The 22,349-nt window shown below is 36.7% G+C and overlaps 1 protein-coding gene across 7 annotated transcripts in view; it reads left to right on the top strand.

Moving 5' to 3' along the window:
• Positions 1-22,349, top strand: part of WDFY3 (WD repeat and FYVE domain containing 3) — a 286,019-nt gene that overhangs the window by 224,628 nt on the left and 39,042 nt on the right. For 5 of the 7 annotated variants that reach the window (XM_066385911.1, XM_066385914.1, XM_066385916.1 and 2 more), the window contains 9 exons: positions 672-854; positions 1,724-1,881; positions 2,940-3,017; positions 4,956-5,183; positions 12,889-12,942; positions 15,236-15,404; positions 18,118-18,281; positions 20,743-20,891; positions 21,989-22,109. In XM_066385911.1, the coding sequence (XP_066242008.1) occupies positions 672-854; positions 1,724-1,881; positions 2,940-3,017; positions 4,956-5,183; positions 12,889-12,942; positions 15,236-15,404; positions 18,118-18,281; positions 20,743-20,891; positions 21,989-22,109 (1,304 nt within the window). The remainder of the gene's footprint in view (positions 1-671; positions 855-1,723; positions 1,882-2,939; positions 3,018-4,955; positions 5,184-12,888; positions 12,943-15,235; positions 15,405-18,117; positions 18,282-20,742; positions 20,892-21,988; positions 22,110-22,349) is intronic. The other 2 variants (XM_066385917.1, XM_066385915.1) reach the window with 1 other exon arrangement.

Here is a 22,349-nt window from a genome sequence, read left to right as displayed (position 1 = left end):
TCCACTATTCTGAACCTCAAGGAACCAACAGTTAAGAACATTGGTTTTCAAAGCAGGGATCTCAGACTAGCAACATCAGCATCATTTGGGAACTTGCTAGAAAACCAGATTCTGTCCACACTCAGATCTGCTGAGTCAGAAACTCTGACCAGCAGTGGCAGACCTCTAGATGATTCTGATGCTTGCTAAAGATAAATTGGTCCAGAGCAGGAGTCACAGAAATGAGTGAGGAATCCAAGACTAGAGGGAATTTAATAGAAAAAATTTAAATATATGTATTTATTTTTTTCTGTTTGCAAAATATTTGAGAACAACTTAATTTTGAGTTTACCTTAAATATTGATATCTAAAAATTTTAAATTAGGGCGATGTTCTTTTTTATATAGAAGAAGGTAGCTATTTCATGAATATAGAAAAGTATGATTTCCAGTTTTATAAATAAAAATTTACAAAAGTGTTTTGCATGAACATAGGTTTTTTAACTTTTCCAAGTAGCCAAGTACATATTTTGGTTACCAGAATCATCCTTTTTACTGATGTGGATAGGCTATGAAGCTTTTTTTAATATTTATTTTTTGGACAACTATAGTTGAAATTCTTGGATGTAATTTGTGAAGAAAAATACTAACTTTATATTGTGGTTTTGATCAGTTGCTTTTTTTTTTTCATAGGGCGTCAGCTTCTTATAAAAGCTGTCAATAGAGTTTGGACTGAATTGATACATAGTAAGAAACAAGCCTTGGAGGAACTTTTCAAAGTCACTCTACCTGTGAATGATAGGGGCCACGTGGACATCACTGTAGCAAGGCCGCTCATTGAAGAAGCTGGTTTGAAGTGCTGGCAGAACCATTTGGGTAAGAAAGTTTCCAGAGATTGTGTAACCAAGAAATTTACACATGGCTATTATATATAAGTGCACTTTAGATATGTAATTAAAACTTTCCTGAAAGAATATTATGACAGCAGTAGAAATAAAAATCAGTAGAGAATAACCCATTCTAGGATGATTATGCCAAGGTTTGGCTTTTCTTCCTAGATTAAAAAAAAAAATCTAAGATGTTTTGTACATCAGGTATCAGTGATTTTGGAAAATAATATATAGCTCACAGCTTTAGTATGGTCACCATCTTGGCTGTTCATGTCCATAATTCCCTAATTCTGAAGTTCAAAAAGTTCTGAAAACCCAAGTTTGTTTTTTCATGAAATCGGTCCCAAAATTCACTTGGTAGCAAAACCTAACCTATATTTTATTCCACTTGCTATGACTATTTATACATTTTGCACATAAATAATGTGTTAAATTACGGTTTATCACCATAGATTCTATGGTAGTGTTATATAATACTTAGGATCTGTATCATACCACCTTTTTAAAATTCAAGACATTCTAAATTCCAAAGTATAACCAGCACCAAAGATTTTAGGTAGGAGTTGTAAATTGTTATTAACACAGAAACTGATTTCATTAAATTTGCATATTACAGCAGAGTTGTGAAGTTTCTACCAAATGTAAATTCAACTGGTATACTAATTGTCAAGCAGCTACCCTTATCCAAGATCACCAATAAGTAAATGTTTAATACCTAAAAGCATATCTGTGTCTGTAGTGTAAGCTGCTTTTGGTAACTACAGAATTGTGGCTTGTCACTATGATGCAGATATTAAAAGTAAGACAAATAAATACATGGTGAAATTGTAAAGTGATCTAATTTACATTTTGTAGCCCATGAAAAGAAATGCATAAGTCGAGGAGAAGCTTTAATCCCCACCTCGCAGTCCAAGTTGTCCCGCGTCAGCAGTGGCTTCGGTCTTTCCAAGTTAACAGGGTCCAGAAGGAATCGAAAGGAAAGTGGTCTCAGTAAACACAGTCTTTCCACCCAGGTATGTGGTTTACTGTCATTCATGATATTATCAGAAATGTGCATTTTGAGGTTTGGTTGCAGAGTTCTATATAAGCACACTTAACATGGACATGCATTATGGAACTTTTTGTATTTTTGCTTTAGAAGAAAGAAATAACTGATTATGGAAACTCCCATTTTATGATAAAATCGCATTAGGAGTGTTGTGTATTTATATCCATTTCATAACTGGAAATAAGATGAGATTCAGATATTGATATATGATCAGATTGGATAATTTTTATAAACTTACATTTATTTTGTTATTGATAATTACATAAATTATAAAGCAATAGCAGAAAATGGCTATTTTTTAAAAAAAGTAATCATATTGTTTTTACCTGTAACTGATTTTTTTTAAACTCATCCGCTTCTAGTATTAATTTCTTCCTCATCACATTTCCTTTACCATCCCAGAATCTCAGTGGAAAGGGCCTGAGAAAAACAGCGTGTATCTGTCATTCCCTGTGTCAGTTAGGTTTGCAGGAAGCACACGCTGATCTGGAGTTCAATGTGCAGGATGTTTATCAGGCGTGCCCTTGTTGTCAGCAGCTGTGGAGAAGGGAAGCAGGATTGGTTACAGGGAAATGGCAGCCTACAGTGAAGGTTCAGCACCAGCCTCAGCCAGCCTAAGTAGAGCTTTAGGGGCCATAATAGCCTGTCAGAGTTGACCTATGCTGAGCTGAAATGGCTGAGCCTGCTTACCCCAAAGCAACCAGTCCTTGGATGTGGGGTGCCCCAGCAGCTCTCTGCAGCTGGGGTGATCCTCGAAGGTGCTATGGCATTCCCGCAGGCTAGGCTGTTAGTCCTTCTTTGAAGGGTCATTGGGGTGGGGGGTAGGGGCAGGGGAAGAGTTTTTGTATTCAGCACACAATTCTCCATTAATGTGTAATTTTTCAGCGTTTTTTTATGTTTATTTGTAGTGGTGCCTTTAATAGAATTTCAACTAATTGTTCAGTATTAATTTCAAGGCTAGTTAACTCATTTTTTTCCAGGAAATACATGAAATATTAAACTTCTTTTTCCATCTATTATTAGGAGATTTCTCAGTGGATGTTTACACATATCGCTGTTGTGCGTGACTTAGTAGACACACAATATAAGGAATATCAGGAGGTAAGAATTCATACTCACAAGAATGGTTTGATTTGCATTTCTTGAGTGGGAAAGGACTCTATTTCTCCTGAAACTTCTTGCCCATTTTAAGGAGAAGTTACTCAACTATATTCATTTTTATATAATTTTGATTATTCCTGACAATAGCTACTTTGGCTATTGGTTTTAAGATAGAGATTTTGAATTTCCTATAGGCAAACTGCATTTTTTCAAAATGAGTCAATTTGAAGTCAACACCTGAATGCTACTGACATTCAATAGTGACATACAACAGTCTTTGTTCCTAAAAAAATTAAACTATAAAACGGATCTTTTTCTTTCAGACTTATCAAGGAGATTGTGAATATATAAAGTTTCTAAGAGGTCCCTTAAAATTCTAAAAACAAAACCTAAAAGTAAAGCTTCTTTAATTACAGATAGTTGGCAATTATGTCAATAAAAAATAAATTTAATAAAAGCTTCTTGGTGAATTAATTATTACTTTACAACTTATTTAAATATTTTACTTCCAAAACAACTGTTTGGGATCTATTAAAGATTTCTGAATGATAAACTGCTCATTTTTTATGGTTATAACACTAGATTACTTAGGGAATTTTACCCCCCCTCCCCAGAATATATAAGTACTACTATGATATCATTTAACTTTATGATTAATTTGTTCTGTAAGCCTTATTGTTGGTTGTATAGAGATCTTTATTCTTAGACTTAGGTTATATATGTATGTTTAATGAATCACTAAATAAGTTTGTTATAACTGTCTACTGTTAAAACTTTTTATGTGAATGGGAAGTTCCCTATCAGATCTGCATGTTTATATTCTTTACCTAAAATCTTTGGAAATGTTACAAAAGTTACCAGTAATCGAGTGTGTTGGCAATATTATTTTTGCCTTATTTCCTAGATTTTCCCCCATTTGTTCTGGTAGCACTCTTACAATTTTAGGGTATAAGAGGGTTCTTCCTTAAATTGCCATGTTTATTAATTCACACAGGACTATTTCAATGTATTTTCATAAGGAATATTACCTTCTGTCCTATGCACTTGCCACACAATTCCTTCAACTCTTTGCTCAGCGGTATTCTCACCCTGCCCTATATGCACCTGTCATTTATCTGGGGCTAAAATAATCACTGTGTACCACCACAAAACCCCACCTTCTCACAAAATGGGTTGCTTACTTTAACCATAAGCAGGTATGATTTTATAATACAGTGTGTCCGTAAAGTCATGGTGCACTTTTGACTGGTCACAGGCAAGCAACAAAAGACGATAGAAATGTGAAATCTGCACCAAATAAAAGGAAAACCCTCCCAGTTTCTGTAGGATGATGTGGCAGCATGTGCGCATGCGCAGATGATGACGTAACACCATGTATACAGCAGAGCAGCCCACGGCCATGCCAGTCGAGATGTGGACGGTACAGAGGAAAGTTCAGTGTGTTCTGTGGCTCGCTAAATTCGAATCCGTGAGCAAAGTGCAACGTGAATATCGGCGCGTTTATAATGAAGCACCACTATGTACATAGGAATAACATTACTCCGTGGGATAAGCAGTTGAAGGAAACCAGCAGTTTGGTGGAGAAGCCCCGTTCTGGTAGGCCATCAGTCAGTGACGAGTCTGTAGAGGCTATACAGGATAGCTACTTAAGGAGCCCTAAAAAATCTGTGTGTGAGCCCACATCGAACTGCACTGAATAGGTATGAAACTGGGAGAGTTTTCCTTTTATTTGGTGCAGATTTCACATTCCTATCGTCTTTTGTTGCTTTCCTGTGACCGGTCAAAAGTGCACCATGACTTTACGGACACACTGTATTTACTGAGATGATAAGGTTTGGTTTTATTTCCAGATACCTGTATTAACTTGGTTTTAAGGTATTTGTAGGCTTTAGCTGTAACTCTGCTTTTGCTCAAAAACTAACCGGGACTCCTCCACAGCGCCAACAGAATGCCCTGAAGTACGTGACAGAAGAGTGGTGCCAGATCGAGTACGAGCTGCTGCGGGAGCGCGGGCTGTGGGGCCCCCCCATCGGCTCCCATCTCGACAAGTGGATGCTGGAGATGACAGAGGGGCCCTGCAGGATGAGGAAGAAAATGGTGCGAAATGACATGTTTTATACCCATTACCCTTATGTGCCAGAAACAGAACAAGAGATGAACGTGGCGGTGAGTATGCAGAATTAAATGTTTGTAATGGCTCTTTGAAGTTTTTTTCTTTTTTGTAAGCATTTTTCCTTATTAGGTCAGTTATCTAAAATACCTGATTTTGAAAATTCAATATTCAGTATTAAATTGATGTCAGGGTGGTGGCAGTGGAACGAAAGGATGCTGTGGTGAAGCAGGGGGACATCTGGTGAAGTGGTTTGGGTCTCAGCCTCGGGGCCAGGTGGCCCGCGCCCAAAGCCTGCCCCATTGCGCTGCGGCGGGCTGACTTAGCGCAGCTCATCAGACCTCCTTCTTTACGTTTCTCTTTGCTGATGTCTGGAACGGAGACAATGAGAGCTTCACCTCAAAAGCTGTTAGGAGGATGAAGTTAGTTAAAATTAGGAGAGTGCTTAGCATATTGCCTGGCACAAAATAAGCACTGTGTGAGTTAGTGTGAAGTAAATAAAATGAACGTTGGCACTAAGCAACATTCTCTGAAGAAATGTAAAGAGCTGCTAACAAACAGGCTGAACATGTAGACCTTTCCGTTTATGTCGGGATCTTCATCACCGACCCCATGGGTTTAAAACAAACATTTGCCCTTAAGTTCCTTTCTATACAGACAAGTAACCCTTCCCCAAACCTTCATTCAGGATTTTTCACAAGACTGTAAAAAATTTTTTCTAAGCTGATAATAATCATGTTTACATATGGGAAAATAGAGTCTTTGCCAGTAAAGTCGCTGCAAGTTTAAGAAGAGAAAACACAGGAGTATAATATCTACTGAATTTAATTCTGAAATTCCTCATAGCATTTCTAAATCATAATTGAGCTCTTCATTGTCCAAAAATAATCCTTTGCCTACAAAATGAATAGTGGTTTCCTCTAGAAATTGACTTCTGGCATGGAATCACAGCTTTGGGAATTGAAGAGGGATGTCACAAATAATTTCATCCAGTCTCCTAGTACTACCATGCCAAGTATAATCAATTATAAATACGTTGTTTATGAGGTATTGGGGGTTTTTGTTTGGGTTTTTTTTTTTTTTTTTTTTTTGCACTTTGTCTCTGAAATGCAATGTGTGTTTCTACTTAATAGCACATCTCAGTTCAGACTGGCCATATTTACGGGCTGTGTGGCCACTGTAGTGGACAGGGAAGCTCTGCAGGGGTCTCCAAACTTTTTACACAGGGGGCCAGTTCACTGTCCCTCAGACCTTTGGAGGGCTGCCAAATACAGTGGTCCTCTCACTGACCACCAATGAAAGAGGTGCCCCTTCCGGAAGTGCAGTGGGGGCGGATAAATGGCCTCAGGGGGCCTCATTGCGGCCCGCGGGCCGTAGTTTGGGGACGCCTGCTCTAGAGAATTCCTGAGTTTTAGATTAGCATTCAGTGATTCTGAAAGAAATTTGTATCTTTTGTTGATAAGCATAGGATTTTCATGTCTACATTTAATGTCATTTAAATTTTTTAAAAAAAGATTCTAACTTTTTAAAAAGATAATCAGGAAAAGCATATTTTAAGATTCTCTCCCTCCCCAAGAATCTGTGCACCCCATGCTTAATTAATCCCTGGACAGAGGGGTTACTAGGGGATGTAGTTCATCTTTTTTCACTCTAGCTTTTGGCTGCCTCTATAATGAAGAGTGTTCTAAATAAATCTAGTGTAATTCCTATACCCAGTTAGAAACTCACATCACTACCTAGAATCATCCATTGAAGAACACGCTGGGTTTCTTCTTGGGTATTTGGTTAATAGGATTTAGAATCTAAAGGTCAAGAAGTCCAACTGCTTGCCCAGTATAGTAGTTTTAGTATATTTTATTAAAAACTTTATTTCAAAACTAAGATTTATACAGGCGACTTGGAACATGGATTTTTAAATGAGTAGTTCAGGTCATGTAATGCGAGGCAACTTGCATTGTTCCAATTCTTCTTTTTCTTTTTTCTGCCAAAGCTCTGGCTTCATTTACTTGTACTCATTGATTCTCTGTCCTCATGCTACTTAGAATGTAGGTTGCAGACCTGCTAATAATATAAAGTTACTAAAGGTTTGTCACGATAGCTCCTTAAAGTATCCTGTTCTCAAAGTATTCAGTTCTCTTATAAGGCCGTATTTGGGCACAGCTGTAACTGAAATGTTGTCATTTCTAATATCAGGGCATTATGTAAAAAATTAATACACACATAGTTTTGTAGTCCTTTGCTAGCACCCACTTTTGTCAGAGCAAACCAGCAATACAATTTCTAAACCTTAATGTTTTTAGGAGTTTAAGCCTGAGTTGATAAAGTATTTCTTATTAAATCAATGCTCATTTAGATTGAATCCATTCAAAAATACTAAAATACAGGGTGGGACAAAAGTAGGTTTATAGTTGTGAGTACATGAGTTTATTCTTGGATTATTTGTTAGTTATTGCATTATTTTTCATACAAACAACTGAAATTTGTTTTTGCTCAGCCATGTATAAGAAAACTATACTCTCCTAAATATGTGACCAACTATTTTTATTTCACTAAGGCATATACATTTTGAGTTACATACCATAATTGTTTTATCTAGTCCTTTCCTACTTTTTTTGGTATTTTTCTGAAGTTAGAAGTGGAGAGGCAGTCAGACTCCCCACATGCGACCGACCAGGATACACCTGACATGCCCACCAGGGGGCGATGCTATGCCCATCTGGGGCATTGCTCCGTTGCTGCCAGAGCTATTCTAGCGCCTGAGGCAGAGGCCATGGAGCCATCCTCACCACCCAGGCCAACTTTGCTCCAATAGAGCCTTGACTGCAGGAGGGTAAGAGAGAGACAGAGAGGAAGGAAAGGGGGAGAGGTGGAGAAGCAGATGGGCGCTTCTCCTATGTGCCCTGACTGGGAATTGAACCCAGGACTTCCACACACTAGGCTGAGCCAACAGGCCAGGGCCTAGTCCTTTCCTTCTTTATAAAGTGTCATTTATTTTACAGAAGTATATTTAATTTTCTATAACCGATAAAAACAAAATAACCTATTTGGAGTTTATACTTACAACCATATCATCAGTAGCATTTTATCTAAGCAAAGAAGTACACCAGCCTGTGAAATCTAAATAGACACTCTCAGAAATAGGTATATACCATATGGATCTTAACTTTTAAACAGATGGGTTTTATATTGGGAAATACAAGGCAGTTAAGAAGTAACAGAGAGCCTGACCAGGCGGTGGCGCAGTGGATAGAGCGTTGGACTGGGATGTGGAGGACCCAGGTTCGAGACCCTGAGGTCGCCAGCTTGAGTGCGAGCTCATCTGGTTTGATCAAAGCATCACTTGGTCTGCTGTAGCCCCCCGGTCAAGGCACATATGAGAAATCAATGAACAACTAAGGAACCACAACAAAGAATTGATGTTTCTCATCTCTCTCCCTTCCTGTCTGTCTGTCCCTGTCTGTCCCTCTCTCTAAGTCTCTCTTGTCTCTCCCACACGGGAAAATAAAAAGAAGAAAAGAAAAAAAAAGAAGTGACAGAGAGCCTGACCAGGCAGTGGCACAGTTAATCGAGTGTGGGACTGGGACGCAGAGAACCCAGGTTCAAAACCCTGAGGTCGCTGGCTTGAGCATGGGCTCATCTGGATTGAGCAAGGCTCACCAGCTTGAGGCCAAGGTTGCTGGCTTGAGCAAGGGGTCATTCTGTCTGCTGTAGTCCCCCAGGTTAAGACACATATGAGAGAACAGTCAATGAACAATGAAGAGTTGATGCTTCTCATCTCTCTCCCTTTCTGTCTCTCTGTCCCTTCCTCTGTCTCTGTTATAAATACCCTGGCTCGGTGGTTCAGTGGATAATGCATTGACTCGACACACCAGAGGTCGCAGGTTCCATCCCCAGTCTAGGTACATAAAAGAAGCACTCAATATGTGCACAACTAAATGGAACAACTAAGTGAAACAACAAGTTGATGCTTTTTTCTATCCCTTACTCTCCCTTCCTCTCACCCCTCTCCCCTCCTTCATTCTCTCAAATCAATGGAAAAAAAAATTTTTAAGTTGATACATTTCAAAGTAGGAAAAAGCATATGGATAGAGGAGATGATTACAGAATCCAGAATTCATGCACCAAGTCTAGGTTAATCTGCTATGATGAAATTTTCAGAAGGAATAGTTTTGGGTTTTACTAGTTTAAAATCTTTTGTAAATTTATAATGCCATTAAATGTCCACCTTTGTTTTTATGAAATATGCAATCTAGCAATGTTGACAGCAAAGAAATTCCAAAACCTAGAAGCAACTGCTATCCCACTGACTTCTATTGTGAAATCAAGAAAGAAGAGTGAAACTTAGAAAGCACTCTGCAGTTTACAAATACAGTTTTATTTACGGCTTTAATAGGTTTTGAAGTATGGTCAATATTATCATCCCAATTTTACAGATGAGGAACAGAAACCTAGAGAAGCTAAGAAACTTCTTATAGGTTACAGCTACCAAATAGTGGAGTAATATACATATGATGACTGTAGGCTGACAGTTCTTCAGAAGTTTAGTCATTTTTGAAAAAGAATAGATTCTGGTGTTTTGTGGTTTTGTGCCATTATCAATAAATAGTGGAATTTTTTCAGTCAGAAACCATATATTAGGCTTTGTCTTTCTAATGGTAACAGAGTACCTAGAATTTAATAAATTTTGATTGAATTGACTGCCAGCATTCTCTCTTCCTAAGTTATAGATTGTATCCATTCCTTCCTCTTCATTCTCTAGACTTTTCCTAATTCTGAAATTTATCCACTAAAAAGGGCTAGAGCCAGATTTTATGGGGCCTGAAGTTTATGCAGATTGGGGTAAAGCTTTCTATAGGGAAAAAAGTATAATTTCTGAATGCAAAATTAACTAGGTCCAGCCCCTCTCCCAGGGTTTTGAGAGGAGCCCATGAGAATTGAGGGCGGTTGAAGTTGAAGCTTTATTAGCTTCACAGTAAGTCCACCTCCGCAGTGAACTATTTGAAATATTGCCTCCCAGAAGTAGAGCTCAATCTTTCTTCCCTTTTGGCTCCTATAAACGTGTTCCCCTCCTTGCATGAATTTTTATAAAATATATTCAGTACTTTTTGTAATGTAATGGGTATGTGCCAACCTAAAAGTTACTTTTGAAACCTCTTGATAGGTAAACAGACTTTACCTGGAGGACAAGTGGTTTGATTATTTGCCTTATTGATTAAGAATCTAAGTAACATTTCTTTCATAGTTCTGTTGCTTAAGCTGAAAGACTATAGTGATAACTGAAAAGTTATTTTCTTGTTGAGAACTCTTTGATGTGTTAGAAATGAATAAGGTGATTTTTCTTAGTCATTAAAAGTTTTTTTTAAATTTTGATAATACATACATATAAAAATAATCTGTTTTTAACTTTTAGTTATTGATTTTTAAATTGGATGTTTGTTTATAGAATATAGAACATATTTTAGTGTTTTATTTGCCACAGACTAAAAAGCTTTGAGTATTTCTCAAAATTATTTTAATAAAAGCAACAGTAATAATAATTATGTTGTGAGAAAAATTGGTATATGTGGAAAATTCTGTATTCTTACATGAAAATAATTTATCCTCTCTCGGCACAGTGATTTTCCTTGGGGGATAATTTTCACAACTGAAATAGTTAAGCTAAATTGCAGTATAATTGCATATATTAAGTGATATCAGTTATATATGTTATTAAGATGTGAGCTGCCCTAAGTTATGATGAAAATATAAAATCTGCTTGTTTTTAAGCAATTGTCTTATTACCCTGAATCCTTTGAAAGGAAATAAGATTACATATTATTTTGCCATTTTAAAAACATTTAACCCTTATAACCAGGTTTTAATTCTGTAATCCCCTTATTTTCACAGAATAATAATCTCAAAGAAAATTTACTATTCTTTACAAATATCACTGGAGTAAAAACTTCAGTGTCTACCTATTAATATTGGACTTCTTGGGGCAGAAGGGTAAAAAAAGTTACCAGAAGGTTCCTTTTCTAATTCAAGGAATTTTTTACTGCTGCCTCCACATATATTTTTATATAGTAAATAGATGTCACAGGACTCAAAGAAACTAAGCAACTCATTCAGGAAATTTTGTAGCCAACATTATAGAAAACTTTGAAGCAAAGGAACTAAATTATTTCCTAGAAATTTTGACCTTGAGAAATTGAGATTTCTAAATAAAGATAATTATAACAATAACATTAAAATTAAGTGAAAGTTGTGGTAAAACTAAAATTATTGGTATAAAATATATCAATTTTTGTATATTGAATGTTTTACTGTCTTTTAGTAAATTAAAATTAAGTCAGTAGATCAAGGAGCACTTATGTAGATACCAGCAGTGCTATAACACATGCTGCAGAGAAAACACAAGATTGTACCTGTTGGACCCTGCCCACAATCTCACTGGGGGTACATAGTGGATATCAGAGTTGGCTTTGACAGTAGTAACAGGTCTCTTTTGCTGTATTGGCTTATCACACATCTGTCCAGCATTGTCTTGTTTTTTTAGGAATTTCCTAGGGAGGTACAGAATTGGTACCCATCATCCCTGGGCACTTCCACATGCATAGCAATAGAGTTCAGAATTTGTTTATAATAATTCTTTCTTCATTGACATAAATTCTACATATATTAAAACACAAATCTTAAGCATACTATTAAGTGAGTTTTAACAAATGTGTAGTGTATACTCGTGTAATCCAAATTCTTATATTTCTTCAAGATAGAGAATGTACATGTTATATTTTATAGATTCTTCAACATAAGGTATGTTTTTAAAAGTTTGCTTTGAAAAAGAAAGGTTTGCTAAAAACCATGTAAAGTGTTTGAAAGTATGCCCAGTAGTCCATTGTTTGTTTTGCTTAGGCAAGCATACATCTGTGAAAGCATTTTGCCTACTTAGGTTTACTGTAGAGAAAGATACTAGAAGTCATTTTCAGATCTAAACTGTGAAAAGAAAGAAAAATTAGCTGTAGTTCTTGGGTGCATTATTGTCTGTCTATAGCTAGCTGTGTGTTTACCTAAATAAGCCATACACTACAGCTCAACAAAAATTTCCTTCATGTTAATTAAGATTTTTATCTGAAAATAAAAGCAGCTACCTGATTCTTTAAAAGTAGTCTTTATGAAAACTTTTGGTTTGGCGGCTGAAGATCCAGTCTGCCTTCTGCGTTCAGCCTTTCTGGGGTCAGAGCTGTGAAGGTAGTGAAATCAATAGGAAATAGGGCCTTCGCTTTATGGGAGAGGTTTTTGTTAAATAAGCACTCGGTGATTTCTGTGGTATGGGACTATTGTAGATAGTCATTTAAACCAGTGGCTCCTGTTACAAAACGGATCTGGGAGATAAGCACAGTGAAAGGTAGTTGGAAGATAATAGCTAGCATTAGGTTCTATTTCCAGTTTTTTTCTTTTTGAAGCCGTATAAAGAGTTGCCTTTAAATTGTTCATGACAGTGGCAGCCTGTGCTGAAGTTGTGTCTGTGTAATTTTTAAGTGTGTCCTGTTCAGTAGCCTTGAGGATTTTAGTGTATTTTAGTTTCACTCTAAAACTGTTCTTGATAATTGAAAAAATAATCACAGATGCTCAGTGATTATTTCAAGCACCTTAGGCTAGCGGGTTAATTTTCTTTGAGCAAGTACATGTTCCATAGTCCATACAATCCTGGAGAATATTTTATTTTTGTGTTGTTCTTCATGTTTCTTTCTGATGTGTTTATACTTAATACCCTGTTTTCAGTCTGAGATCCCAAGTAAACAGCCTGAGACACCCGATGATATCATTCCTCAAAAGGTAAACCACAAATTACCATAAAAGAATGCAAAATACTTGCAGTTTTGTTTTGGGGTTTGTTTTTGTTTTGGGGTATTTTTTGGCTTTGTTTTTGTTTTTTTAGTGCATGGTAGACTAGACTAACTTAAAAGATTGACCTTCAATTTGCTCTTTCTGTAACTTTCTTAGAGTTGAAAAGTTGCTTTCATTCGTGCTGAGAACTGTCCTAGTCTTTCTCAGCTTGACTCTAATTAGCTTTAATCTAGGGTCTGTGTGCCGCTCTCTAACCGGCAGTGTTCATTGCTCTCACCATGAAATGTATATGGCTTCATACGTCAACTAACAAGTTCTGACTGACGTGTGTTAGTAATGGGCAGCCTGACAACATTCAACTTTTTTTTCCCCAATTACTTATTTAATTTTTCTAGATGCTAAACTGTATTTTGATAATGCAGGAGTATTCTTCTTTTAAAATTATTTTTCAATCAGAAGAAGCTCAATGAAACTTAAGTATATGACTTCTCAAGATACAATTTAAATTTATTTTAATTTGTTAAAAAATTTATAACTTTTTTTGTTGTTGTTCCAGAAAGATTCTATACATAATTAAGTAAAAAAATACAGTTCTTTAAAACTCAGAAATATACCACATATATACAGCAAATGCTTATGGTCCCAAGTTTAAATCTGTAGATGTTGTCTCACGTATGTTAACTCATTGTCTTGCCCATCACTAACTCTGCTTTCATCTTTTTAATAATGAACTTTTTGAGTTGAAGATAATTATTATACCTCATGCAGAATTGTTATAGTACATACATGTCCTACCTTTCTTTCATTTCAGAAATACTGCGATATTCATGTTTGCTCATCAGATTTATCTTTCCATAATTGTAATATTATTTTACATGATTTTAATTCTTTCCTATGTTATATAACATTTCAGTTTCCATTTACTGTTTATCAGCCAGTTTACAGCAGCTCTCTTCATTCCCTGACTGTGCCTGAAGTTAAAAGAAGGGCAGTGTGGCTTTAGTTAGATACCTTATTATCTCAAAGTTGGTTCCATATTTTAGTCTAAATATTCCAACTTATTGGACACTTGTTTTCCACTTCAGTTTGAAATCCTTTTGGGGGGGAGAGGAAAGATCTTATTTGAAATAAGCATTGCTGAGGACAATATATATTGGCTACTTGAGTTTGAAGAATGGTCCAATAGAGTATTTTAACTAGATACTCTTATTCATAGGAAAGGAGTAAAATAATGTTTACAAAGGGAACATTTTAAAGCATGTGTAATAATCCCTCTTTTTCTTAATTGTTAATCCAAAGTCTGGGTCTAATTCTGATTGAGAAACCTTTATACATATAAACTTTTATCTCTGGTTCTACATTTTTGTAGGAAATTTTAGACCTTATTTTTTATATTATACTGGGTTAAAAGACAGTTTAGGTCAATTGGGGAACCTGTTTTTAGGATAAACATTAATTATCCCAAAAAAGAAATGCTCTTATATCAGACCAAAAAAATTAAATCTTTTCTAATGTCTCTAGGTAATAAGTTTCCTCTTCAAAATGGGCTTATTACTCAGTTAGTTAGTATATGGATCATATTCTTCTACACAACAAACACTGATAATGTTCTAACAAATTTGAGATCCAGCTCAGAGTGGCAGGCCAACCAGAGAGTGCCATCTGGCTGGAAGCTGGTTGATTCTTTGTTGAGTCAGGACTCTCTGAAGGTTCAGGCCATTTCCAGAGTTCTGGTGACAAGTGGGAATATGCAAGAGAACAGGGCAGTTTTGAGTCTCTTACCTCCAAATATCTGAAGTAAACACTTGCACTAATGACTCCAACTGAATGGCTGGCCCTTTAGGCCTGACCTCTTTACATGGGGTAGAAGTAAAGTTCCAGGCTCCTCACAGACTAGACGTCCCCTTGGAACTTGATGCTCTCCAGCACTGGATGTTTTCTTCACTCTACTCCTATATAGGGAAGTTTGCTGACACATCAATGAGGTCATACGGGACTAGTGTGAAAATGTTAGTTGATGAGGGGTAATTTATTTCTAGTTTGGGAAGAACAAAACTGCTAATGTTGTTTTACTTATGTCTTTTAAAAACAATGGAATTTAAAAATAAACTTAATCCAAAAACCTGTGCACTTACTATGTATAAATATAGTCTATTAAAAATTCCTAAAAATATAAAAGGTAACATACAAAGAAGTCTTGACCCCATATCTTCCCTTGGGAAGCTTATATGTTAATTCTTGAAGATAATTATTTGAGTTTGTTTCTCCTGTTATTTCTTAGAAACCTGCTAGATACAGAAGAGCTGTAAGTTATGACAGTAAAGAATACTACATGCGCCTAGCCTCCGGCAACCCAGCCATTGTCCAGGATGCCATTGTAGAGAGTTCGGAAGGTGAAGCTACTCAGCAAGAACCAGAGCACGGTGAAGACACTATTGCCAAAGTCAAAGGTCAGCCTTCCCTTGATTTTAATTTAAAAGCATTTGGAGTATTTTTTATATTGGAATTTCTATGAAAATAGGAGCAACTGCAAACAATGAGGCCAACTTTAAAGGTATTCATAAATATTCTACATTTCACCCTTCTTTTTATAGAAATCAAAATGAATGGGGTGATATCTCACCCATTTAAAAATTAATTGCTTTATCCAAACTAAAGCAGCTGGTGTTATTGCCTACAGATAAATGCAGTGTGCCCATTGGCCAACAGTTTTTAAATTGTATTTGGCAAAATCTTCAGTGGCACTTTATTTTCAGTTAAGGACCTGATAACTAAGTAAATATTTTTAAAATTAAAACAACTACTAGAAATGTGTCATTTGTGTTTGTTAGCCAGCAGTAAGCAATAATGAGCTTTCTTCCTGTGATTATTCCATGTCTATACTTTATGAACTTAATAAAACATACCTATGGTGATGAACTGTACTAAAGTGGCCGTTGGTGTGTTAATTCTTTTCTTTTCTATGTGTGTGCTCTCTGCCCCCTGTCTACATTGTCCCCATGATCTGGACCTTAACAAACTCTCTCCACTCTTAAAGACACTGGTAAATAAATCATCCTTCTCTGAAGCATTTTCCCTCTCCCCTGCCCACCAGTAACCTTTGCTCCATCTCTTACAGCAATTTCAGTGATTTCTTTTTCACTGCTTTGTTTTCCTAAATTGTAAGTTTCTCAGAGATAAAGATTTATTTTTTATCTCATTTTATAGCTTTTGGCAAATGGCTGACTCAAAATGGGGATTCAGTCGTTATTGAATAAATCAATCCGTTGTTTATCCTTTTTTTTAAGCCTCTGATTCACCATAAAGTCAAAAGTACTGGCATCTTTTATAAATAAAGCCCCTGAATATAAATTAAAAACTATAAATTAAAAATCAGTTTCACATTCTATAGATTAAAAAACTAATAGTATGTGCCTGACCAGGTGGTGGCACAGAGGATAGAGCGTCATACTGGGTTGTGGAGGACCCAGGTTTGAGACCCTGAGGTCACCAGCTTGAGCACGAGCTCATCTGGTTTGAGCAAGGCTCACCAACTTGAGCCCAAGGTTGCTGGCTTGAGCAAGGAGTCACTCAGTCTGCTGTAGCCCCCTGGTCAAGGCACGTATGAAATATCAATCAATGAACAACTAAGGAACCACAATGAAGAATTGATGTTTCTCATCTATCTCCCTTTCTGTCTGTCCCTATCTGTCCCTCTCTCTGATTCTCTGTCTCTCCCACAAAAAAAAAAACCAAACTAATAGTATGTGACTATCTTGACGAAAAACACCATCAAAAATTGTGATTTTTTTCAGCTATTATTATAATATAGCTGTTCTCTCATGAAGACTCTGACTTACTAATCATTTCATAATTGATATAAAATTTTCACAGATACCTTGGAACTTTTAGTAGTTGAACAGAGTTTACAACCTATTCATTTTCTTGACATAGCACCAGAAAAATTACTGAGGTGGGTCCAAAGCTGTATTTACTAGATGTAAGCTCCAACCTATAATTCCCAGAGTTGGTGAGATGGCTGTGTTTGTGTCATTGGCACTTAACTTCTTTGGGAGTCATTTTCTTCATCTCTAACTGAGCTAAAACCACGAATACTGTTGTCACTGCTATGATATTCAAGGTATTATGCTCCAGTTGGAGGTTTTGATTTATCACACCCGAAATAATGCAGCTGTAAACTTTCCCCGTGGATATTCTCAGCAGAACTTGCTCTTCCTTGCTCGTGTCTTACACTCTTTCCTATGTGAACATAAGGTTCTTCCCAAGGCAAAGCTGAACCTCTGGTAACATGTTTCAGAGCGTGCGATTCTGACAGGCTAACTTACACTTTTTCAAAATTCTTAGAGCAACTATCATTAATTAGTAGGTGTAACATGACTTTTTTTTTTTTGGTACAACTAAGACTATTAATTTAATTAAATGTGGGATTTAGAATGCATTTTGAGCGCTTCTTATATTTTTAGATCTCATCAACTGATTTCAAAGTCATATCTTGTGACTATTAGTGAAGTAACCAAAATGGAGGCAGTAAAATGTTTCCCGTATCTGAAAATTAAGTGATTTGTCCCTGTATTCTAAAGAATTCTTTATGATCTGATGATTTGATCAGATTCATTCATGTATGAATGATCTTAAGGCTGCTTGTCACATGTCTTAAAATAGTCCTCACAGGCCCTGCAAGCAGGTAGCCATCTTTTGTAATCATGTTTATAAATTATTATCTTTATTTTTGTTTCTGATAGTAATTGATTATTTATTCATTGTTTTCTTTCAATGACACTTGTCTGTAAGCAAAACCATTCTTACAATTAATTATGCTCTCATTATCTGATACTTATTTAGAATTTATTTGTTAACTATAGTACTAAGTGCTTTTTCTTTACATGAATTACCTTGTTTTGTTCTCCCTTCAATTCTGTAAGATAGACAGTACTCTTATTCCAGGTTCAAAGAAAACTCAGGTTCGAAGAAGACATGATTCTCCAAGGTCACACAATCATTTAACTCCAGAGTCTGTGTTACTAACCACTGAACTGTGCTGCCTCCCTATACCGTCCAGGGTCATCTCAAATTGGAACTGTGTAGGAGATAGTGCATGAGACTAAACTGTTTCCCAAGTGGCACCTGCAAGGTCACGTGGCCCTGTTGGTTATTGTCCTATAGGTCTGGTCAAGCCTCCTTTAAAACGGTCTCGATCTGCACCTGATGGAGGCGATGAGGAGAACCAGGAGCAGTTACAAGACCAGCTAGCTGAGGGCAGCTCTATAGAAGAGGAGGAGAAAACAGACAATGCCACCCTCCTGCGCCTGTTAGAGGACGGAGAAAAGGTACTGTGCTTCTAAAAAGTAAGGATTGTATTTAAGTAACTTGTTTCCATTTTACAAGACCAGTTGATAATGTGGCAGAAGATAAAGATAAATACTTCAGCCTCTATGATGAAATAAATACTAAACAGCCTTTTGGGGTCAGTTCTCTACTTCTCTCATCACAGGATTTTCTGACCTAGCTAAACCAGCTAAGCAGCATAAAGTTTCATCAGATACAGTACTGACAAGTGACAGCTAGTTCACTATCTTCCTCTGAACCCTTTATTAGACTGCAATTCTTACTATAATTCTCTATGCCAAACCCATGTACACAACTCATTCTGGCCTTGTAATTTTTCTTTACACCTCCATAACTTCAGTAACCACCAGAGAAAGCTTCAGCCAGTCTGTGCCATCACCCCAGCCTTGAATTTAGCCTCTGCTCTCCTTCACTCACAGAGCCTTACCTTTCCTTCCTGTTTCTCTCAATCACCTGCGCCTTGCCCACGGCTCCACCCTCATTACCCTGGCTCTGCCTTGTATCCTGAGCCCCTGCAGCATGGTATGCCGCTTAGTTTACTACATCATGGTGTTATTTCTTCATTTCCCACCTAACTCATTGTCTTCTTGGCCAGAATGTCCCTCTCTCCGTCATTTGCATAACCTCTATCCTTGTAACTCATTGATACAGCCTCATTTATTTGGATCTCTTTAATTCTCAAATGTAGAAAGTGTTCCTTGACCGTCTTGTCAACTCAGGCTTGGCTGCGTACCCCACCTCTGCGCTTTCGGAATGCCTTGTATATGTTACTCTATTTTCTCAGGTCGTGATTATTTGTTCCTGTGTCTCTTCCCCTAGACAGAGAGCTTGTAAAAGGCAGGCACTATTTCTTATTTTTATCCTGTTGCTTTACCCAGCTCCAATCACCTGATTGATACCCAATAAACCTTTGAATGAAGGAGTGATTGAGTAAATGAAAGGATAATTGAATGAAGGAATGAGTTAATGTGTAGTGAGTATCACCTTTGTAAAGGATGGTCCTTTTGTCTGTTATATTAGATCTTGCAGTAACCCTTGAAATCTTACCCACTAAGAAGTAGTAACTAGAAATGAGGATATAATTTTTAAAATTCTGCCCAAATGTATGGCCTTATTAATCTGGAATGAAAATATTTTTAAATATCATGTAACTTTAAAAGTACATACTTTGGGTCTGAAGAAAGCTCAGGAGAGGCTCAGGGTCTTAGGAATGTTCTGTTTCTTCATTTGGATTCAGGTTGCATCATATTTAGCATTTGAAAATTCAAGCTGTGCTTTTTATGAAAAACATTTTTATGTATATTATACTACAAAAAAGTTACTTTGAAAGTACATGAGTATTTTTCAAATGGCTATGAAAATTGACTTACATTTGCGTATTTTAGAAAATTATTTTCTATTGCTGTCATTTGTTAAACTTCTCATGACTACAGTTTTTACTCTGTTTGCTTTAAGTTTTAATAGTGCAGGAAGTATATTCAAACTGACATTTATTTGACATTGTTTGCCTCTGGTTGTTGATTTCCTTGACTCATGTTGAACTGAGTTTCAACAAGAATAGATCCTGCTCATTGGAAAGAAAACAATACTTATATTGAGAGATTTAGTGACTCCTTCCTCCTATGAGGAGAAGACAACCTCTGCCAATTTGGGCTTTTTACAATGGCACAACAGTCTGCCATGCAGGCAGGATCTAGGTGGGAGTGAATAGGGAGAGATTCCTCAGTTCTAGTTCCAGAAGTTGTTATGGAAAAAGGAAAAGTGAGCTGTGTGGAAGAGAAGACAGCCAACCATTGCAAACATTGTGTACATTATCTGACTCTCAGGCAAGCCATTGTACATTTAAAATTTACACACAAAGACACAGAGGCCCAGAGAAATGAGAAAACTTGGCTAAATCTACAACTAAGGAACAGAAGTGGGCATTCACTCCAGATTGTTAGGCGCCGAGGACTTATTTCACTCTGAATCATCTTGCCTCACAAAGGGCACAGTTCTGATCTGTTCACAAGTGTGCCTCAATTCCCCTCCCTACCAAGTCTGTTGTGTTTTTTTCCCTCATTCTCTAATCTGTTCATCAGTTCTAGAACCTAGTACATACGTGCCAGGCACATAGTGAGCACTCAGTGCATATTGAGAGAGATGGACAGATGAAGTGGATGGATGGGCGGGGTGGATGGACATGAGTAAGTGGGTGTTTTCTTTTACTGAAGTCAACTGCACCTCTAACTACTGGCGTAGCAGGTTCTCTTTACTACTGTATGCTTAAACTCAGATCGAATATGCTAGCTCAGGGAATGCCACCGCAGAGTGACATCTCAGTAAAATTCTGTTTGCCCATTAAATCCATGTTTTAAAACATTTTGCTTTAGTTATATTAAAAAATTATCTCAATTTTCTTTTAAAATCTATGTTAATGAACGTTTATGGATTTCTTTCTAGATCCAGCACATGTACCGCTGTGCCCGAGTCCAGGGCCTCGACACTAGTGAGGGGCTTCTTCTTTTCGGTAAAGAGCATTTTTATGTGATTGATGGATTTACAATGACAGCAACCAGGGAAATAAGAGACATTGAAACTTTACCTCCAAAGTAAGTAAATGAATGAAGAGATACAAGATACTATGATCTTTAGAAAACAGTATTATTCACATGGTTTTTCTAAATCCAAAAAAATGTGTTTTAAAATTTACATAATGTTAACCTCCCAGTTTGTGTGCATGTAAGTGTTCATAGGGGTAATAGTTATTTTAAAATAATAAAGAAAAAATTTGCCTTATATATCAAAATGAAAACTGAGTAAAATTTGTGACTGTGTATTGAATAGCATTAGACACCAAACTCCTTATATTATAATCTATATGTTTAGAAACTTACTCTGAATTTGCAAATTGTTGTTTTTCATTTTAAATTTCAGTAAACACAGTTGTAGAGAAAATGCAGGTAGCCACAGTACTCTTAACAGGTTAGGGAGCGTCCGTGCCCTCTGTGTCCTAAGAGCAGTGTGCCTGAGTCACAGCACTCGGGCATCCAGCATCCTTTTCTTCTGCTTCTGTGACCAAAGTGATAGTGGGTAAAGGAAACCCAGAAAATAGACAAAGCTAAAAGGAGGAAAAATGCTAAAGGGTTAGCAAACAACATGGTCTTCTCTTCCTTTGATATCTGGAACATCTAACACTGTTGAATGTGGGCATGGCCCCTGCAGTTCATTTCTGGGAGATATTTCAAATGATTCCTTTCAGCAACAATCAGGGCCACATTTTGACTTTCACGGGCCTCTTTCTCCTTATAAAAGGAGTAAAATTTATATGTTTCTGACTGTTGGTTTAAAAGATGAATGTTTTTATATTATATATTAAAGAATTTCCTTTGGCCTAAAAGTTTGAATTTTTTCTTCTGATTTTAAAAGAAATTAAAACACTTCCTTGGGCCCCTAAAAATATTTATACCTGGGCACTGTGCCTGATAGATAAGAAAGCCCTGATAGCAATAATGGGATATTTTTAATTAACTTCTTCAAAGGAGGTTGCTTGTGTGCTGAGTAGCTGACAATCTCTTAAACATTTTTTTAACTAAATATTTGATATAATGTTACCCAGTCCTGTTCATATGTTGAAAATAACAACTTTGTTAAACTGTGAATTTATCTCTCACTGTGTTTTTATCTCCTTTCTCTTGGCTGCCTGTAGTATGCATGAGCCAATTATCCCTAGAGGAGCCAGGCAAGGCCCCAGTCAACTCAAGAGAACATGCAGCATTTTTGCATATGAAGATATCAAGGAGGTACATAAACGGAGGTATCTCCTGCAGGTAAGTTAATTTAGTAGTACTGTTTTGTCATGTTCCTTTATTCAAAGGCTGTATTATGTTAAAGCTGATACATGCCATGAAAACCTTCTATAGGATCTGCATTATTCTTTTGTGTGTGTGTGTGATAGAGACAGATTGAGGGATAGATAGGGACAGACAGACAGGAAGGGAGAGAGATGAGAAGCATCCATTATTTGTTGAGATACCTTAGTTGTTTCATTGATTGCTTTTTCATATGTG

This window comes from Saccopteryx leptura, chromosome 5 (assembly GCF_036850995.1).
Source record: "Saccopteryx leptura isolate mSacLep1 chromosome 5, mSacLep1_pri_phased_curated, whole genome shotgun sequence".
Classification (NCBI taxonomy): Eukaryota; Metazoa; Chordata; class Mammalia; order Chiroptera; family Emballonuridae; genus Saccopteryx; species Saccopteryx leptura.
The sequence above is the reverse complement of the archived record's forward strand: the minus strand, read 5'-3'. Positions and strand labels throughout refer to the sequence as shown.